This window comes from Centroberyx affinis, unplaced genomic scaffold (genome assembly GCF_046629955.1).
Source record: "Centroberyx affinis isolate AG114_WGS23_722 - 3 ecotype Tasmania unplaced genomic scaffold, CSIRO-AGI_Caff_v1 ptg001357l_1, whole genome shotgun sequence".
Classification (NCBI taxonomy): Eukaryota; Metazoa; Chordata; class Actinopteri; order Beryciformes; family Berycidae; genus Centroberyx; species Centroberyx affinis.
Window position 1 is genome coordinate 166,882 of NW_027279847.1, and position 19,231 is coordinate 186,112.

Below are 19,231 nucleotides of genomic sequence, written 5' to 3' on the forward strand. Positions count from 1 at the left end.
GGAACAGCGAACAAAACTCATTCTGCATTCTCCGTGCTAGCAGGTCATTCCATGTGTGAGCTGAGGATGTCACTGCAGTCTTTGGCGATTACTCTGGCCTTGGCCCTGGTGTTCCTGAGCCCCTGCCCCAGCATGGGGGCCCCTCAAGGTGACCCGGGGCCCGATGATGGAGCTTTTGACCTGGAGAACTACGATCTGAACGGTGAGACGGATTGGGAGAACCTGGACCTCAACAATTATGGAGAGAGCTATGACTATGATGACCTGGATCAAGAGGTGAGGGGGAGGAAGGGATGGAACACACCAAAGTAAGTTAGATTTTTGGTATTATGTTAATTTCTAGAGATAGTACAACTCTGGTTTTACCTGACGTAACACACAGTTGGAACAGAAAAAGAGAGGGTGTCTACAGCCTGATCTCCTGAAATTTCATGAAATGCGTACCTTAAAATGCAAATACATATACTCCATGCACAAAAAGTTATTTGATACCAGGACAAAAGGGTTACTTGAAAGGGACATGACTACAAACAGGAAGTAGTCTGACATAGAACTTGTGCAGTGTTGAGTAAGAGCATTGTGGTTGGGGTGGTGGATGGGCATATGCATTTGCCTTCAGTCACAATGACCTGGGTTTAATTCCCAGTAGTACAAAGAAGATTTCTACTGTGAGTCTATAAAGTTTTAATTTTTAGCAAAAACAATTCTAATTTAACCATGACCAAAGCCTTTCCCTAACCTTAACCAACTAACTCTAACCCTTAGTTGCCAAATCTTAACCATAACCTTAACTTTAACCAAAGTTGTTTTACTTACTCCAATTTGTGCTGTTGTCGCAGAATCCAATTTGTGTTATTGTCACAGAATCCAATTTGTGTTATTGTCACAGAATTCAATTCATGGTGGAGGAACGTAATCTCCAAATAAATCTTCAAATTTATGTCCACAGCACATAATCTGCATTTCTGACGTGCTCATATGATTACATTTTATGAGATCATGCTGGTGTCATAGTAGTGAGTTAAACTGATTGTCATCATATTAACTCTGGCATTGTCACTTGATGGGGAATCAGCCCCCCACTCTGCCTGTAGCTTCAGCCACATTTTCAACTGGTCTTTTTCTCTTGTAAGAATTCAAACCAAACAATAAATCATTGTAATAAGTAAATAAAAAAAATAGCTATCAGTGTTGATCCTCTTTATTTTGATGATCACTTTAATGGATTGTGTACTGTAATGATTATGCAGCAAGGGCTGAGGCTAAGATGAACCTTTTGCATGATGTACTGCCTCATTTGATACTTTTTTATACATGATCAAATTTTGCATTAAGAGTTTTGGATTTTGAAACTATATTATGAAAATTGAGTAGAGGCAATTGTAAAAAAAAAAACTGTAGTTGGACTGTCTTTACTGTGAAGGGGAAGAAGAGGAGGAGGAACAGGGTGAGGGCAAGGAATGAGAGGATAAGGAAGGATGAGGAAATAAGGCAGGCTAGGGAGAAGGGAAGGAAAAGAGGACAAGGGGAGATAAGGAAAAAATTGGAAGGGAAAGGAGTAATGGAGAGAAGTAGAGGGGAAGGAGGGAAAAATAGGAGCAGGAAAGGGACAGAATGAAGAGAGGAAGAAGAGCGAAGGAGGACTAGGTGGGATTGGAGAAGAGAAGAAAAGTGATGCGAGGATAAGAAAGGAAAAGTGTAAAAGGAAGCATGGGAAAGGAATGGAAAGGAGGAATGTAAATTATGAAAACATGGTGTATCATATAATTTTGCCACTGGTGCAAAGTTATATAGAAGTTTATAGAGTATTTTCTGTGAACTTTGAGTTTGAATCCTTGACAATCCTGACATACAATTTATTTTCATCCTCTTGCAGTTGGAATCAACCAATTGAGGATTATATATTTACAAAAAATAGATTTGGAATGTAATTGAAAAATACAGTCCATTCCCTTGCTAACCAAATTTGTTTTATCTAGCAAACTACACAAGGTCCGGACAACAGGAGAAGAATGGGAAAGAGAAGGGAGGAAGAGCGCTGAGATAAGATTTCAGGGACAGAAAACAGCAAGGGGTGAAAGAGATAGTAGAGAGTGGTCTGTTAGAGTAAAATGAGTAGAGTTGTTCATGAATGGGAGCATATCGGCATGTGAACTTTCTTCTCGAGAAGGGAAATTGGGAAACTGGGAAATTGTCCAACCCCTGCTATGTGTGAGAACGGTTACATTTTTTCCATAAGCTCTATGTTCAGTGAAGCAGAGCACTGAAACTCATTCACATTTCGAACAATAACTATCTTTTGGTGATATGCCACGCCCACCACCACGCCCCCTTTTGGCGAATCAACATGAAAAATGTATCAGTTCTTCCTTGGCCCATAACCAACCTTCATACCAAGTTTTGTGCAAATCCGTGCCCTTTTGAGATATCCTGCTAACAGACAGATGGACAAACACACAGATGCGGGTATAAACATTCCTTGGCGGAGGTAATAACTATAAAGATAACTATAAACTGTACATTACACTACACTAGGATACATTGTTCCTGAAGTATTCACACTACAATGATATTGGTGATAATTTCATAAGCAAACGAAGCATCACTGCAGTGAGCTACCGAATTCTCTGCCCCCTACTGTCATACAACTTTGATTGATTGAAAATGTTTTATCATTTTCTCTGCATCCAAAAAATCACTAAGAAAATAAAGCATAACAAACATTGACTATGGCCATACAAAATTACACTTAGGATATCCACTCTCAATAACCTTTTTCCACACAATGCCTGTGTTTCAATATTGAACCCAATTACTTTAAGGATTTCTCTTTTAAGGTTAGGTGCATCTCACCAGCTAGGTGATCTGGATCCAATATCGGGTAGGTATTGAGACAAGTTAAGTATCAATACACATTTTCTTTCCACTCATTCGTCACAATAACCATTTGGATAAACAGTTAAACAACCACCAAACAACCATTAAACAACCAAACAAAACACTGAGGAATCAGTATGAATGAAGATGGAAATGACCCCTTCACTACACCACACAATTCACAATTATTGGTTCTTAGTTCGTTCCCCAGCACAAGGAAGGCAGTCCAAGGAGTTTGTCCATTTAGTCAATTAGGGTTCAAGTCAAAGTCAGAAGGGAATGGGAGTGTGCTGGGCAGAGTGTGTCAGTGAATTGGGGATAGGAACGAATGGTGCGAGTCTCTGGCTGCAGTATATCCTACCGCCCTGGCAGGAAAATGACAATTGCTTCTGAGCTTGATACTTGTTCCATGAGGATTAGGCTCCTGGTCTCATGGTTGGAATAGCTCGCCATCAAAGTTGCTCCATATTCAAGAAAAACCTGGCCTGTATAGGCAAATGAGGCCAGAACTCTCCTTTAACAACCATTGACTCTTCTGTATTCATTATAAATACAAAAGGATAATGATACACTTCAATAATACATTATAAATATTAACACTGTTACTATTTCACTTAAAATTGCATTCATACTGTCCCTTTAATGTAAACAGAATTTGCATAAGGCTAATAAATGTAACAATGGAAATATATTTTAGGTTGTGTAAACCTCACTTCAATGTAGTGATATAAATAGTATTTCTCTGTACTGTGTTCAGCCCCGCACTAAATATTTACAGTGGTGGAAGAAGTATTCAGATCTTTGACCTAAGTAAAAGTAGCAATACCACAGTGTAAAAATACTTTGTTACAAGTTAAAGTCCTGCATTCAAAATCTTACTTAAGTCAAAGTACAAAAGTATTAGCATCAAAATATACTTAAAGTAGCAAAAGTAAAAGTAGTCATTATGCAGAATGGCCCATTTCAGAATCATATATATCATGTTATTGGACTATAATTATTGATGCATTAATGTGTTCATCACTTTAATGTTGCAGCTGGTATTAGTTGATTTATAATTTGTATTAATAATCTAAATCTGCAAAGTAACTAGTAACTAAAGCTGTCAAATAAATGTAGTGGAGTAGAAAGTACAATATTTCCCTCTGAAATGTAGTGGAGTAGAAGTATAAAGTAGCATCAAATGGAAATACTCAAGTAAAGTACAAGTACCTCTAAATTGTACTTGTACAGTACTTGAGTAAATGCACTTAGTTACTTTCCACCACTGCATATTTACCAGCTAGTTGCTTAACAAGCTGCCAGCTAACAAACTAACATTCAAAACACTCTAAACAATATGGCATTACTACGACCTCACGGCCATGTGGTTAACAGCAGTTTATTTAATAAACGTAATGTAAGGGCAACATATAAAAGACCGTTTGTAACAGAAGCTAACGTAGGCTGCTAAATTACAACCTGATTCAATACCCATCTGTAGCGTATGCTAACACTAACATTAATGGCTTGCAGCGCAACTCACCAATTCGGGCATTCAGAGCTTTCATTCAACAGGTTTTCATGGATAACGTCGGCTTGGTGAACATCTACAAGTCCGTATCAAAGCACAACCCATTACATTCAAAAGATTTTAGGTTGAATGCAGTTGTTAAAACAACTCATTAGTGAGTTATAACAAGCTTTTCCTGTACTGACCTGCAGCAGCTCTTCTGTCTGCGGTAGCACCATTCACCTCACTAATGCGTAACACCTGCTGCCGGTATGTAACATAGAGGCCAACTCTGATTGGCTGCCAGTCGCACCGCAAGATTGCACCGCGTGAGTTACAAGCCTCTGCCCTCTTACACTGTTTAAATTTGACTCATTAGTGACCTGGGTTACACTTTGCAAAACAAGCAAACAAAAAACCCCTGCTTCTTAATTATAAAATGGTGCTCAGATAAAAGGCTCTCATCAAAAAAGGACAATAAATATGCAGACAAACAAATAAGGAAAGATTGGTCAACTAAATAGTCATAGACAGGTAAATGATAACAGTTTTATTTGTATCTAGATGTTCTACATAATATCAGTGTTGTATAGTTATACAGATTTTGTTTTATTCTTTTTGTTTTTTTTTGTTTTTTAATTTCTTTTTGAATGTTATCCTTGTGTTCATCTGTGTATGGCCAAATTTCTCATCTAACAACTGATTGTTTTTCCTCTGCAATGTGGATGGGTTTTTTTTAAATTCCTATTAAATCATGAAAAATTGAAATTTTGCATATTTCTTTTATTAGAGAGTAATTAAAAATGTCCTCATAAATGAAAAAAAAATCAGATTTGAACTGTAACATCCCTGTCTTTGTAGATTGAGGTGGGCACTGTGGCACCAGAGACCCCCCCACCGGCCAATGAGCCCCCCGGCGAGTACCAGGAGGACAAGGTGACCCTGCCCCCCGAGCCCACCCTACCTCCGGCCCCCGTTACACTGGACTTCAAGGGACCAGGCCTCTTTGGTCCTGAGACTGGCCTGGGTAGGTCAAAGGAAGGACTGAATGTGTGTGCATGTACATTGGCTATAACAGTATTCAAGTTCTTTGACTTTTTTACACATTTTCTTGTGCTACAAAATGTATTCAAAATACATTTATTTGAGATTGCCATCTAAAATCTACAAAAAGGTGTTTTTCCTTACAAATTGGGATGAAAATTCAAGAAATGAATGTGAAAGTATAAAATTGCAATAAGACAAAAATCTATTTAGCAGCTGGCCTGTATTGTCTGACTGGACATGACTGGATGTGATCCTGAGAGCATCTGGCTCCTGGTAGGGTCAACCATGACAAATTGGTTTCAGAAAGACCCTATGATGAACAGGGATAATAATAAGATTACCTGGGTCGGATAAGGGATACCAGGGCCCACTCTGGTCAGACCTGGGGTTGGTTTACATAGTCGAGTGCCTGGTGGCCAGGTGACCCCCATTGCTTGGCCAGGCTCAGCCCAAAACGGTCAAGGGAGGCCGCTGCCTTGTGGACCTACCAACTGCCTAAAAAAAGAGTAGACATCAAGTTCCTTGTTGATCAGGTAAAGGGCGAGAGCAAGGTAGGTCCGGGCTTCTTGGACCCCGATGACCAAAATTGGCTCTTAGGATGCGGAATGTCACCTTGTTGTGCAGGAGGTTTGGGAGGTGCCAGGTGGGTTTGGGGATACTCACAAGTCCCCGACTGGTCGCTGCACAATTGAAGTTTACCCCAGTGGACGAGAAGCTCACCTCAATGTGACTTCAAGTTGCAGCGGGGAGGACTTTGACTGTTGGATCAAATGACGGATTTAGCTGCCAAACAGACCTGGCAAGCCCAAAAAGGTTGTAAGGGTGTGCTGGGAACGTTTAGCTGAGGACTCCGTCTGATCAGATTTCAACTCCCACCTCCGAAAGAGCATTTCCTGTGTCCCGGGGGGTTGGAATCAAATCATTCCGCTAACGTCACTTAGATACCACAGGTAAGAACATTACCTAACATTAAAGTTTATAGGGCAACGGAAGATGTGGATTTATGTAAATTAACGCCAGAGAGTGGGGCTCACTGTGTGTGGGAGCAGTGCTCGGCTAGCGCATTAAATGACCTATTCCACGTTTATTGGTTAAATTACCTATTCCACCAACGTCACATACCACAGGTAATAACGTGAGTGAGTGTGTGTGTGTGTGTATGTATGTGTCTTATCATCCTGCCCTCTGTCTATGTGCAGGTATGCCTACATGCCTGCTGTGTGTGTGTATAGCAGGCAGTGTGTACTGTGATGACACCAGCCTGGAGCAGATCCCACCCCTGCCTAAAGACACCACCCACTTCTATGGACGCTTCAACAAGATCCGACATGTCAAGAACACAGACTTCATCAACCTCAGTAAGACTTCAGTTATGCTAGGGAAACACACAAGAAGACTTAAAATAAGAACACATTTTGGAAACATATTGCATGACACACGACACAGTCTTACAACATTTTGTGAAATGAGCACAAACGCAGATTAATGACTTAGTCTGTAGCCTATGAGGTGCATTGGTATACACAACAATAGGCTGATCAGTGGTGGATACTAAGTCATTATTTTGAGATACTAAGTCATTATTTTGAGATACTAAGTCATTATTTTGAGAAAGTTTCTCATTATTTTGAGATACTAAGTCATTATTTTGAGAAAGTTTCTCATTATTTTGAGATACTAAGTCATTATTTTGAGATACTAAGTCATTATTTTGAGATACTAAGTCATTATTTTGAGATACTAAGTCATTATTTTGAGAAAGTTTCTCATTATTTTGAGATACTAACTCATTATTTTGAGATACTAAGGAATTATTTTGAGATACTAAGTCATTATTTTGAGAAAGTTTCTCATTATTTTGAGATACTAAGTCATTATTTTGAGATACTAAGGCATTATTTTGAGATACTAAGGCATTATTTTGAGAAAGTTTCTCATTATTTTGAGAAAGTTTCTCATTATTTTGAGATACTAACTCATTATTTTGAGATACTAAGGCATTATTTTGAGAAGGTTTCTCATTATTTTGAGATACTAACTCATTATTTTGAGATACTAACTCATTATTTTGAGAAAGTTTCTCATTATTTTGAGATACTAACTCATTATTTTGAGATACTAACTCATTATTTTGAGAAAGTTTCTCATTATAATGACTTACAGGACCGTTTTTTTTCATCACACTGGCGTAAATGGGCTTCCATATAAAGGGGAGCTGGAGAAATTTATATTTTTTATATTTTATATTTCTATTGTTTTCGAAGGAAAATATAAACATAACAACAACAAACAGGTATACAAGAGTTGATGGTTTCGCATTTGTTTACTGTTGTATAAAAAACAAGGAAGTTGCTATTGTTAGCTAGCTAGCAAAACAAAATTTATGTGATAGTGGCATGGGCTATGGATGTGCTTCTGGCTTCTAAATGAAAACGGTTGCCTTAATTAATCCCTGGTGTGGACAGTTGCTTTCCTAATAGTGAGATTGCTACGATAACTATATATCACTCATGAATGATAGAGGTAGGCTCTGCTTGGTCATGACTTTGTTTTGAGGGAAAATTTGTTTCCATTGTATCCAGTGCTTGTGGTTTTGCCATCAATGAGTTCGATATATAGCTATAGAAACACATTTCTCTCCTTCATGTAGGTCTAATGCATCACAGGCTGTGCAAGTTTGATAAATCAGACTTTTACCATAGCCTGTTAGTAAACTTGCCATTACATCCCTGTTGTTCTGCAGAGTTGTCAAGCTGAGAAGCTGTAAAGGCTTCATCAACTCCATCTGGTGTAATGAACACACTTCTGACAAAACAAGTTTGTTCATTAACTAATTGAATCTGTGAAAAATAAACCAGATGTACTGTTCTGTACTGTACTGTAGGAGGTTGTGTGAGAATCCTATGTCAAACTCAGAGCCAATCAATGATGCCTTTAGCTCTTCTGGAGGTGTGGCTATGGGAGATTAGGGCAGGACAAATGTGGCGAGGAACGGTTCAAAAGTGGGACCAGAACAAAGACTGACATACAACCACGGTGCCTTAGGAAAAGGAAATAGGATGATCTGGGGGCGAACACCTAAAGATGAGCCTGGGTAGCCATGGCTGGGAAGGCACAGTGTTCCCTTCAAGGCAATGTGCTGCTGGAGGTCGTTAAACATGGATGCAGGCGAACAGACGTGCAAGAGGTATGCTTTTAAGATGAGTGGACTAATTGGTTGCAGCTGGATGGCAATTGAAAACTGGTGTGTCAGGTGAGTTTCCCAGCTGGAACTTACATTCCCACTCCCATGTGAATCGTTTCGGAGAGCGCACAACAAGGGGATAAGAGGAGTTGATTTGATTGGCCATGGCCCACCCCTGCGCCAGCGCCTCAAACTTGCCTTTGGTGACCATCGGTCCTAATCAACCTAACCTCTGACTGATCTCTGTCCTGACCTCTGCTTGTCTGGTTGCAAAAATGGTGTATATTGGCCCCATTATCCACTAGTGTGTCTTCAGCCTTAACTGATAACCTTGATGCACAGGAAGAAAATATAAATGAGCAAAAGATAATTTTCACAAAGGAAATAAAACTGATCTGAAATTTACAGATTCGACTGTTTCTGTCTATGGGATTCCTTTAGAACAAAGTCCATCCAATATGATTCACATAACTTATACTTGTCCAATGTAATCAGAAAAAGCCTGCACACTGACAAAAACTATTGAGGCTCATTGGATGCAAAAATAGATGATTTATTTACATAGTGAAAAAAAGTGACTACATTAGATAGTATAACAATGTTTGATCTATTCTTAATCTATGATTATATGTATATATATTTTTGTATGGGTTGTGTGTATTTCCTTGTAGGCCTCTTGGCCACAATATGGCCCAACCTCAATGTCCCCCTAAGCCCTAAACCCTGACGGCTGAAACACATGGGACACGGACGCGGCGCGACACGTCTGCGCATCTATTATAATCAACTGAAGCTGCTTCACGGACCACAGAATCTCATCTCTATTTTTGCGCATCTGGTCTATTTTTTCCCCTCAAACAGGTAAAAACACCATAGAACTGTGTAACAAAACGAGTACAATCTGTTTAAAAATTATTCAAATAAATACCTCATTGTACCAGAGGCAATGTGACGCAGCAGAGCAACCTTGTGGGTGTTTTTTACATTGCTCAATGTGTATCCATGATCCTCTAGTTAAAACGATCTAGTTAATTAAGTCAGTACCAGTTAATATCGCCTACACTTCCAAACCCTGCATAACCAACCGCATTAGGCTATCACTTGGCAAAACTCAATATGCACACAGTGAAGCCGATCATCTATGTGGCACGCAACCACACCCACTGAGCAATTTTACGTTGATTAGACGTTTAAAACACGTCTAAATGGCCATAGCCGTCTAGGCTAAATTAAGTTTAAAAGTGAAAAGTGAAAGTTTATTAGATGTCTATACATAGACAATATTATCCTGGACTATATGAGAGCTACGCATAGACGCAATGTTGAAATTACTTCTTGTGCCCAGATAATTATCTTGTAGGCTAGTCTACAGGACTTCTCTGGTGCATATTTTTGGTATTTACAGATGTTTATTCATTGTAATAATGTATTTACTGCTTGGTCTAAAATAGGTCTATACATAGCTGTAATGATCCTGGGCTATATGAGAGCTAAAGCATAGACGCAACGTTGAAATCACGTCTTTTGCTCAGTGGGCACGCTACAAAGACGGAGTCTGTGTAGCAGGTAAAAAATCCCGCTCCGCCCCGCGTCCCTGTCCCATGTGTTTCGGCCCTGAGCCCAAGACTTAATTGACGTCACCTGTGTGTTCAGCTGTAGAGCCTGAGTGCGAAATGGTACACGAAATGGGACGTTAGTATCTCCCGTCAGTTAATCAATTTGTAATTTACTCTTTTTGTTTGTGCTTTTGTCTGAACAGCATTATTAAGCTAAAATGAAAAAAATGTTGATGAGTAATGTTAAATAGGCCTAGGTATGTTTTGCAACATTGCAAAGTTTATACTGTGCTAATGGATGTAGAAAATACTCTTCATTCTACTAGAGGTTAACCTGCACTACATCATTACAATATGTAAAATATGTAAAAAAAATAAAAAAAAGGAAGAAACAGTAGGAGGTACGTTGAAAGCAAACGGTACTTTTAATAAAGCTTAATGAGCACAAATAAGCACATAAAGGCTATATTACATGCTGCTTATATTAGCAGCATCTAACATCCTTCTTAAATATTTAGGAAAACTTAACTTTCTTTTTTCTCAAAAGAGCTGTTTATTCTGTTTTAATGTTGCAATGTTTTCTCTTTTAACTGTATCTTGCATGTAGTTTCACCCTTTCATTCCTGTTTCTCTCTAAGTTCTTGTTAATTGTTTTTTTGTGGTTATTTTTCCTTAATTATGTTTTTTTGTGTGTGTATCGGGTGAATTGGCAGAAATTTTCCACATACATGAATATTAACGTCACAAACGCTATGGACTGTGGGTAATTCCCTCAAGTAAAGTCTACAGAAATGCGGACTTGCTGAAAGTCTCCATAAAGGACTCATAAAGTCCGCCAGTGAGCCCTCGCGCACTTACCGATTTCACAGCGGGACGTCCTGAAGCCTCGCGGACTTGTCGGGAACTGAGTCTGTGAGTGCGGACATTGGGATTGGGACTGATTGACTGACTGATTCCACCCATCAGCCTCATTCCTATTGGCTACCACCAATAGGCTGGTTGCCTATTTAGAGCCAACATGAAAAACACGGAAGTAGTGCTGATGATGGTCTGAGGAGTGAAACGTTCACCTTTTTTCTCACTTGTACATAACTTATACTTCCAATGAATTATCAGTAAAAGCATCTTATGAATGTTTATGACTAGTTATGTATTAGATGTTGTCTCATTGAGATTGAGATTAAAAGGTTGTCTCTAACATCCTCTAATATACAAATATCAATTTTTACATCAATAATGTATCATTCATTATAGGTTATCCTGGTGAAGAATTGCACTTGGAGCATCACGGATGCTCATGGAAGGAATTGAATAGAACATGAAACAATGGAAAAAACTATACTGAAGTGTCAAGAAAGTATATAAAGACCCACGCACAACTGTGAGCTAAATATAATGTTTGTACACCCTTAGGAAGGTGTAAGCTGAAACGCAAAGGTGGTGTTTTTTTTATATATCTTTGCATTTTATATTTAACTAACAGCTTACTTTCTTGTCACTAGAGGTATATTTTTTCCATTGTTTTGTTTTCATTCCAAGTTATGTCTATAATGTTTTATTAGCTGATACAACAAGCAGGGTCAAAAGGAATTCCGAGTGTATTATATTCCTTATTTTAATGCACCATACATGTTGTAGTCATAGAAAGTGTTGTTGAAAAGTTTGAGCAACATTAATATCTTTTTTTTTTTTTTCCAGATAAGCTCAAGTCCATTGATCTCACAGGGAACCAGATCTCAGGGATGGATGAGGATGCGTTTCGCCCTCTGCCACAGCTCCAGGAGTTAGTATTGGCTGACAACAACCTGCAGGCCCTGCCTGAGCTGCCAGTCACTATGAGGCGCATTGATATACGCAACAATAGGCTGATCAGTGGTGGCGTACACCCTGAGGGATTCAAGGTAAATATATATATATATACTATATAATATAATAATATAAATATATAACATTCACAACTTTTCATATTTTCATCTGCTGTAAATTCATATCTTCATTCTTCTTTTTACTCAATATGCTTTATTGGTTGTAATTAGTAGTAGTAGTTGTAGTAGTAGTTGTAGTGGTAGTAGTAGTAATTTATTTTGGTCCTTTTTAACAAGTTTCCAAAATGTATGTACATAGAAATAAATAAATAACAATAAGAAATTAAATGAAATGGGAAAAAAAAAAAAAAAAAATTTTGACCGAAAGGTGTTGGCTGAAGCTTTAGCTTATTATGCCTACCCTTTTTACATGACATTCTAAGACAAAACAACACAGAAGCAAAAACATAAACAAACAAAAACATACATTTCATACACAATAATGATCATACCTCAGTTTTATATTTATTTACCACCTTATTATTTTGTTTTATATCCTCTCTGCTCTACTCCTTGTTTTTATCTTTAGCCATTGCTTTATTCTGTTCTTTGCTGCTGCAATGAAAGTTTCTCCATGGGGATCATTAAAGTGTAATCATGTTCATTAATGTGTGTGTAAAACACAAGCAGTATGACCCACAGCGTTGATGGAGGCTTTTGATTGTATATGGCTTTGGTCCACTCACTTCTTGGAGGGTAACAAGTGAAGGCTAATGTTAATTAGAACAATCGTTATGTTTTTTTTTCAGTGATCATGCCAACCCAGAACAACATTTTAAAATCTCCCATAAATTCTATGTTACAATCATAACAAGTTAACAAGTCTTTGGCATTGGGGCTAACATCGACATCACAGTCATGCTTTTCAAACCATAGCTTGTAGTATATGAATAGGGCTATTCTTTCTGGAAGACCTCTCTCAAATCAACAAATAAATGCATTACAGCAGTGATTCTCAAACTTTTTCATATCAAGGACCCTAATTTAGTCCACATTAGAGCCACGGACCCCCATTTGATGAGATTTTGTCTCTCGGACCCAAATCTGAGAATATTTTTTATTGTTCGATATGATTTTGTCCAGAATCCCATGACTATCTGTATTGTAGGTAGAGAGATAACAGAGGAACTATGATCAGAACAGTCATTCTTCTGCATTGTATCTGAATTATTGAATCAGTGGTTGAGGTTAGGCGTTTAACAATTCATCAGTTTGCTGGGGACCACCTGGAACCCCCTCAAGGACCCCTGGTGGTCCCCGCACCCCACGTTGAGAACCACTGCATTACAGCATAGGCGTCACAAATAGGGGGGACAGGAGGGACAGGGGGAGCACGTCCCCCTCCAATATTCAACTGTCGACTGTCATTTTGGCCCCCCGATAATGGACCTCAAAATTATTGAGGGTTCCAAAGACTGTTGGCTGCCTCTATCTTGCTGCAGATTGCTGTCCTTGAATGTGAATGACAAGAGCTCCCGCCCCTGAATCTGAATTACTGAATCAGCGGTTGAGGTTAGGCGAGGAGGTCAAGCAAGGCCATGGAAGGCCTTTCACATCTATAGCAATAACTATCAAGATAACTATAACTGTGAAAAATATTTAAATTGTTCTCAGTTCTCACTTCCCTGCACAATGTTGAAATGGCTTGCCATACAAATTTCAACATGTGCTTATACTGTGAAAATTGTGACTGACTTGATTTGCACAAGTGATCTTAAATCAGGTGCAAGTTTTTACGCATGTCAGCAATTAGAGCTCCTCTTAGTAATATTGTATGCTAATGAGTAATTATACTTTACACATCTTATGAAAAAAAATAAAATAATAATTTTTAGCTTTCAACCACAAAATCTTGGAAATGAATCATTATGGGCTGGTTGTAGGAAGATTTCTCCTCTAAGTATTTAAATACCTTTTGATAAGTGTAAGTTCTGCATGTTGTCCCGTGAACATTAGCAAAATGATATCAATGTAATGAAAAATTAAACAAAATGGAAAAGGTTTCTTCATAAGGATTCTTCATAAGGAACCTTATGGACCGTGGGCAGTGACATCAGATCCTGGTAAAATTGGCAAAAAAAAGCCAAATTGTTCATCACTGTTAATAAACAAGAATATGGTTTATGTTCCTACTTCTCCTCCTGTATGTCCTGCTCTTGCTGTTGATGTGGAAAATATGAAAAATCTTCAAGTTGGCCCCGAAGACCTTCTTTGAAAATTATTTGGTGTCCGGTGAAATATAATATGTTCTATTTCTATATATAATATCTCCTCGTGTGTCTTGGTATCTTCATTTTGGCAGTTTCTTCTAATTTTCATGGCCAATTGATGGTCATGGTAAGATCCAGGTGAACAGCAACGGGTCAACAGTCTTTCCTTTTATCATGGAATAACAAGACAAGATTTTCTAAATAAAATATCTGATGAGATCATATCAGATAAAATAATAATGATATTATGTTCACATGTGAACTGTAGTTTCATACACAACAATAATAAAAAATGGTCAACTTATGTTTTTATACCAGCTGCATCCGATTTTCACAGTATACATAGTATTGTAAATAATTCATAAAACACAAAATACATACTGTAATTCACTCATAAATAACAAAATAACAGTCATGATATGAAACGTTTGTATTTGTGTTCATATTCAACGTCATTCTGACAAAAGCAAATTGAGACTCAATTATTGTGGGCCCAGAAGTGTTTATGTGCTTAAATGCTTTTTCTCCTAAAATCTTATTGTGGGCCCAGAAGTGTTTATGTGCTTAAATGCTTTTTCTCCTAAAATCTTATTGTGGGCCCAGAAGTGTTTATGTGCTTAAATGTTTTCTCCTAAAATCTTATTGTGGGCCCAGAAGTGTTTATGTGCTGAAATGCTTTTTCTCTTTTTTCTGCTTTTTTTTTTAAACTAAGTAAAGAATCAAACGAATCTCTTCAAGGCCCCAAAAGTTGAATAAAAACAGTTTATATGGTTTGTTTAATTTATATCCTAGTGATATGGATGACTTTGATTGTCTGGGAAAGCAGGGGAGGCACTGAAAGAATGTTTTATCTGGCAGTAACAGGCAAGAAAAGACCCTTCTTCCGTTATTACCAAATAATATATCTTGGCATCTGTGGATATGTAGATATGATCATATACAATCATTCAAACATCATAGAAAATGGCCAAGGGCATGGATGTTTTAGGAGGGCTGAAGGAGAATACAGAAGGAGAATTACTATTGGTGTATGGTGTATGTGTATTGGTGTATTGTGGTATGTGTATTTTATTGTATTTCCATATCTGTAGTGTATTGTGGTTTTATGATACTGAAAGCTGTATATTTTAATTACACTGTAAAATTAGCAATAGCTATAAACTCTCTGTGCAGCACATCAGTTTCATGCTCTGTATTGGAACTATGTTAAATTGCATTGTCCCTATCAAATAAAATTCAAATAAAATAAAAATAAATAGATGGGGCTGAAGTGACACCGCAAGAAAACATGGAAAAGAGGGAGGGTATAATGTTGAAAAGAGGACAGGAAATGTAGCGTTGACATTCGGTGGGGGTGGAGCCCCCCCTGCTGACCAATCTTATGTATTGCTAATTCCCTTTTATCTTTTTCTTTTAACTTACATACAGGATATGAGCCAGCTGGAATTCCTCTATCTGTCCAACAATAAACTGGATTATATTCCCGCACCACTGCCTGAGAGCCTGAGATCATTACACCTGCAGGTATGAGCACATGCATGTCACGCACACACACACACACACACACACACACACACACACACACACACACACACACACACACACACACACACAAAGTGAAGAAGGAATGTATATTCAGAAATACATGGGTAGCAACAAGAACCATACCTTTTTACTTGATTATTTGTGATTGAATCTATAGTATTTATAGTATTATACTATATACTATTACATTATAGTATATAGTATTTGCAAAAGCACCACCATACTGTTGACATGCATGACTGTAACATCCATTTGGTTGCACTGCAGCTGAGATCACTGAACAATACTAATAATAATAATAATAATAATAAACTTTATTTATATAGCACCTTTCAAAACAAAGTTACAAAGTGCTTCACAAGACAAAATAAAAATGGTGGACAAAAATAGTAAAAACAATTTTAAAACAGTTTAAAGGTTATACAGCATTGGGAAGGAAATATAGGAGCAAAAGAGCTACATATGAGGAAGAGTATAATAAGTAAAATAAAACATTATAAAATAATTAAAATAATCAATAAAATAAGGAACAAGAGAATGATTTTGTATAATAGGTTTTAAGAAGTGACTTAAAAGGTGAAAGTGAAATCAGACCACAAGCCCTGAGGAAGCATACTTATGAAAATATGTCTTTAAGAGGGATTTAAAAGAGGATAACAAAGATTGAACACGAATGATAAAGCTAGTCTAAGTCGAGACAGGACAATATTACCATTGCCAAAATGTATGTTCCCTAAATAATATGTTTCCCTGGTAGTGTGTCCTTGTTTTTCCCTGTCTGTGTTGTTGTTTTGCTACTGCACAAGGAAATTATTGCGAGGGAAATGCACTTAGTAAATGACCCCAAATGGGCAGCTCACGGAGGGCCCCAGCCAGCCCTGTGATAGCTTATTAAAATTTAGAATAATTTGTAATGAACAGGGTTCCTACACATTTTCAATTAAAAAATTCCATACTTTTTCCAGACCTTGATTTGTTTTGAAGATTTTGTCTGGTGTTCAATATGATTTATGCAGATAGACATCTTGCCCCTGCTAACTAGGTCATATCACTGTATAGATGAAGATTGTTCTTCACAGCGACAAATATCAGAATATGTGAGATGATTGACAGGGTTCCTACACGCTTTCCATTTTAAAATTCCATATTTTTCCCAGACCCTATGTTGTTGACTGGATTTGATTTTGGTGGGTATTTGATATAATGCATGCTGACAGCAGCTGGGTAATAAGAGCGTCCCTCTATCTGAACATTATTCTTCACATCAACAAAAACTGTGGACTCAAAGTGGGTCTACAACAACATAAAAGCTAGAATTATGTGTGTATCGGACCTGAACCGCAACATTTTCCATACTTTTCCAGACATTTTTTTTTCAAATTCCCAAACTATTTAAGACTTGGAAATGATCAAATTCATTTTTAATACTTTTCCAGACTTTCCAGACCTGTGTAGGAACCCTGAATGAAGTATTCACATTTTCGGTGCACTTTGGTCAAGTAACAGGGTAGAAACTAATAAAATTGTTCCCAACTTAAAAATCTTTCTAGCGACTGTCTTGCGCAGTTGGCTTGACATTAATTGAGCTAACATTAGATGTATTAATCCAGATGTCAAGGTTACACGGGTACATTGTGCATTTTTTAAGCAAAAAAACAAAAATGTTTTTTGTAGCTATGCCACTATGGGTATTGTGTGTACTCCAATGTTTTTAACCATAGAAATTTTACCGTTAGAAACAAGGTTATTATCGTGAACAAAAACTAACGAAATAACGAAAACTAGGTGTGAAAAAACATTTTCGTTAACTGAAATAAAAATAAAAACGAGGCTTTACAAAAAAAATGATAACTAACTGAAACTGTATTGTGTGTTTACAAAACTAACTAAAATAAACTAAAATTATAGAGAATTTTTAGTTTTCGTCTTTGTCAATTTATTTCATACATAAGCCTAGTATTTTGAATTTTTGAATCTCGCCCCTGACAAATACCCCATATTACCAAAAAAAGACTAAAACTAACACTGAAACTAATAAAAACTAAACTAAAACTAAGCATTTTCAAAAAATAAAAACTAAACTAGCAAACCCACTATAAAAAACTAATTAAAACTAAACTGAAATTGAAAACAAAAAGTCCCCAATACACCCAACTCACCCCAATACAGTTACTAAGTTTAACTGTGAAAGAGTTTCACAGTGGTGTTCAGAGGACTCAACACAGGCTAGAATTGAGTGGCGTTCATTTCCCCCCCCCCCCCCAAACACTTTCCCCCCAAAAAACATCACTCACTCACATCTCTCCATTCAGAATAACAACATCCAGCATCTCCACGAGGGCACCTTCTGCAACCGCCACGACCGCAACTACATCCGCCGTAACCTGGAGGACATCCGGCTGGACGGCAACCCGCTGGACATCAACCTGTTCGCCCGTTCCTACGTCTGCCTGCCCCGCCTGCCTGTCGGCGGCCGCTGAGAGCCCACAATGCTCCGGGGTTTCACAAGATATAAATAGTAATAGAGAATAGAAGCCACCATTGATGTTTTACGATATTGCAGCTGTGTCTGCAATTAGACCAGACTTAAAAAAAAAAAAAAAAAAAAAAGGATTGGTGATAGGGTTGGACTGATAAGGGTTTTTGAAGGTTTGATCGAAGCTGCTGAAAGTCAATATTTTGTGCCAATGTTCAATACAGATTCAACCATTTCCACGCCCCCCAAAAAAAATAAGTATCCAGTGTGTCCCCTAGATCATAGGCACTAAAACTGTGGAGTTATTTTAGTGCCAGCACAAATTGAATCTGAATTTAATAGTTTTGAATTTGAAATGTTCAAACTGAATATTGTATGCTAAAATTGAAATTGCATTTCACAGATTGAAATTGAATCTAATGGTTTGAAATTGAATTTAACCCGTGAATTTGAAAACTGAATTCCAAACTGAATTTGGAACTCCACCGAAATTGAAATAATACTCACAAGTTGAAAGCAATACGAGTTAAATTCAATTTCAAACCATTAGATTCAATTTCAGTACAATTTCAAATTTAGCACACAATATTCAGTGTGAACATTTCAAATTCAAAACTATTAAATTCAGATTCAATTTGTGCTGGCACTAAAATAACTCCATATAAAACTCTCCATTGAAAACCAGACCCATGAAATTCTTTTAGGTGAGTTAGCAGCTCCTTTAGGCAGGTTTCATTACAGGTTTGACAGACTGACACCCCTGAAGCTGCTGAGTGAAAAATGGAGGGATCACCATCACTGACTGGCTGATATCTGATTGTTAATAAAAGGCCAGTATCGGCAAGATACCAAATAAACCAATACATAGGTCTAACCCTGATTGGTAATGTTGTGAATGAGGTATTGTGGTTCTTTTGATGTAGTATGGGGTTAGATATAGTGAGGGGTTAAGGGTAGAGCGATTAGAATCGAGACAGGG

At 37.6% G+C, this 19,231-nt stretch overlaps 1 protein-coding gene across 1 annotated transcript; it reads left to right on the top strand.

Annotated features, from left to right (window-relative positions):
• The first annotated feature begins 66 nt into the window (after positions 1-66).
• On the top strand, positions 67-18,256 carry optc (opticin). Its single transcript, XM_071525908.1, has 6 exons — positions 67-276; positions 5,231-5,396; positions 6,616-6,774; positions 11,855-12,057; positions 15,660-15,755; positions 18,089-18,256. The coding sequence occupies exons 1-6, from the start codon at positions 67-69 to the stop codon at positions 18,254-18,256; spliced, it is 1,002 nt and encodes a 333-aa protein (XP_071382009.1).
• The last annotated feature ends 975 nt before the right edge of the window (positions 18,257-19,231 follow it).

What these genes read in the sequence shown, in the direction of transcription:
- optc (XM_071525908.1), top strand. Translation starts at nt 67, where the DNA reads ATGTCACTGCAGTCTTTGGCGATTACTCTGGCCTTGGCCCTGGTGTTC. An exon ending in ATGATGACCTGGATCAAGAG is followed by an intron (nt 277 to 5,230) that starts GTGAGGGGGAGG and finishes CTGTCTTTGTAG; the next exon opens with ATTGAGGTGGGCACTGTGGC. An exon ending in CACAGACTTCATCAACCTCA is followed by an intron (nt 6,775 to 11,854) that starts GTAAGACTTCAG and finishes TTTTTTTTCCAG; the next exon opens with ATAAGCTCAAGTCCATTGAT.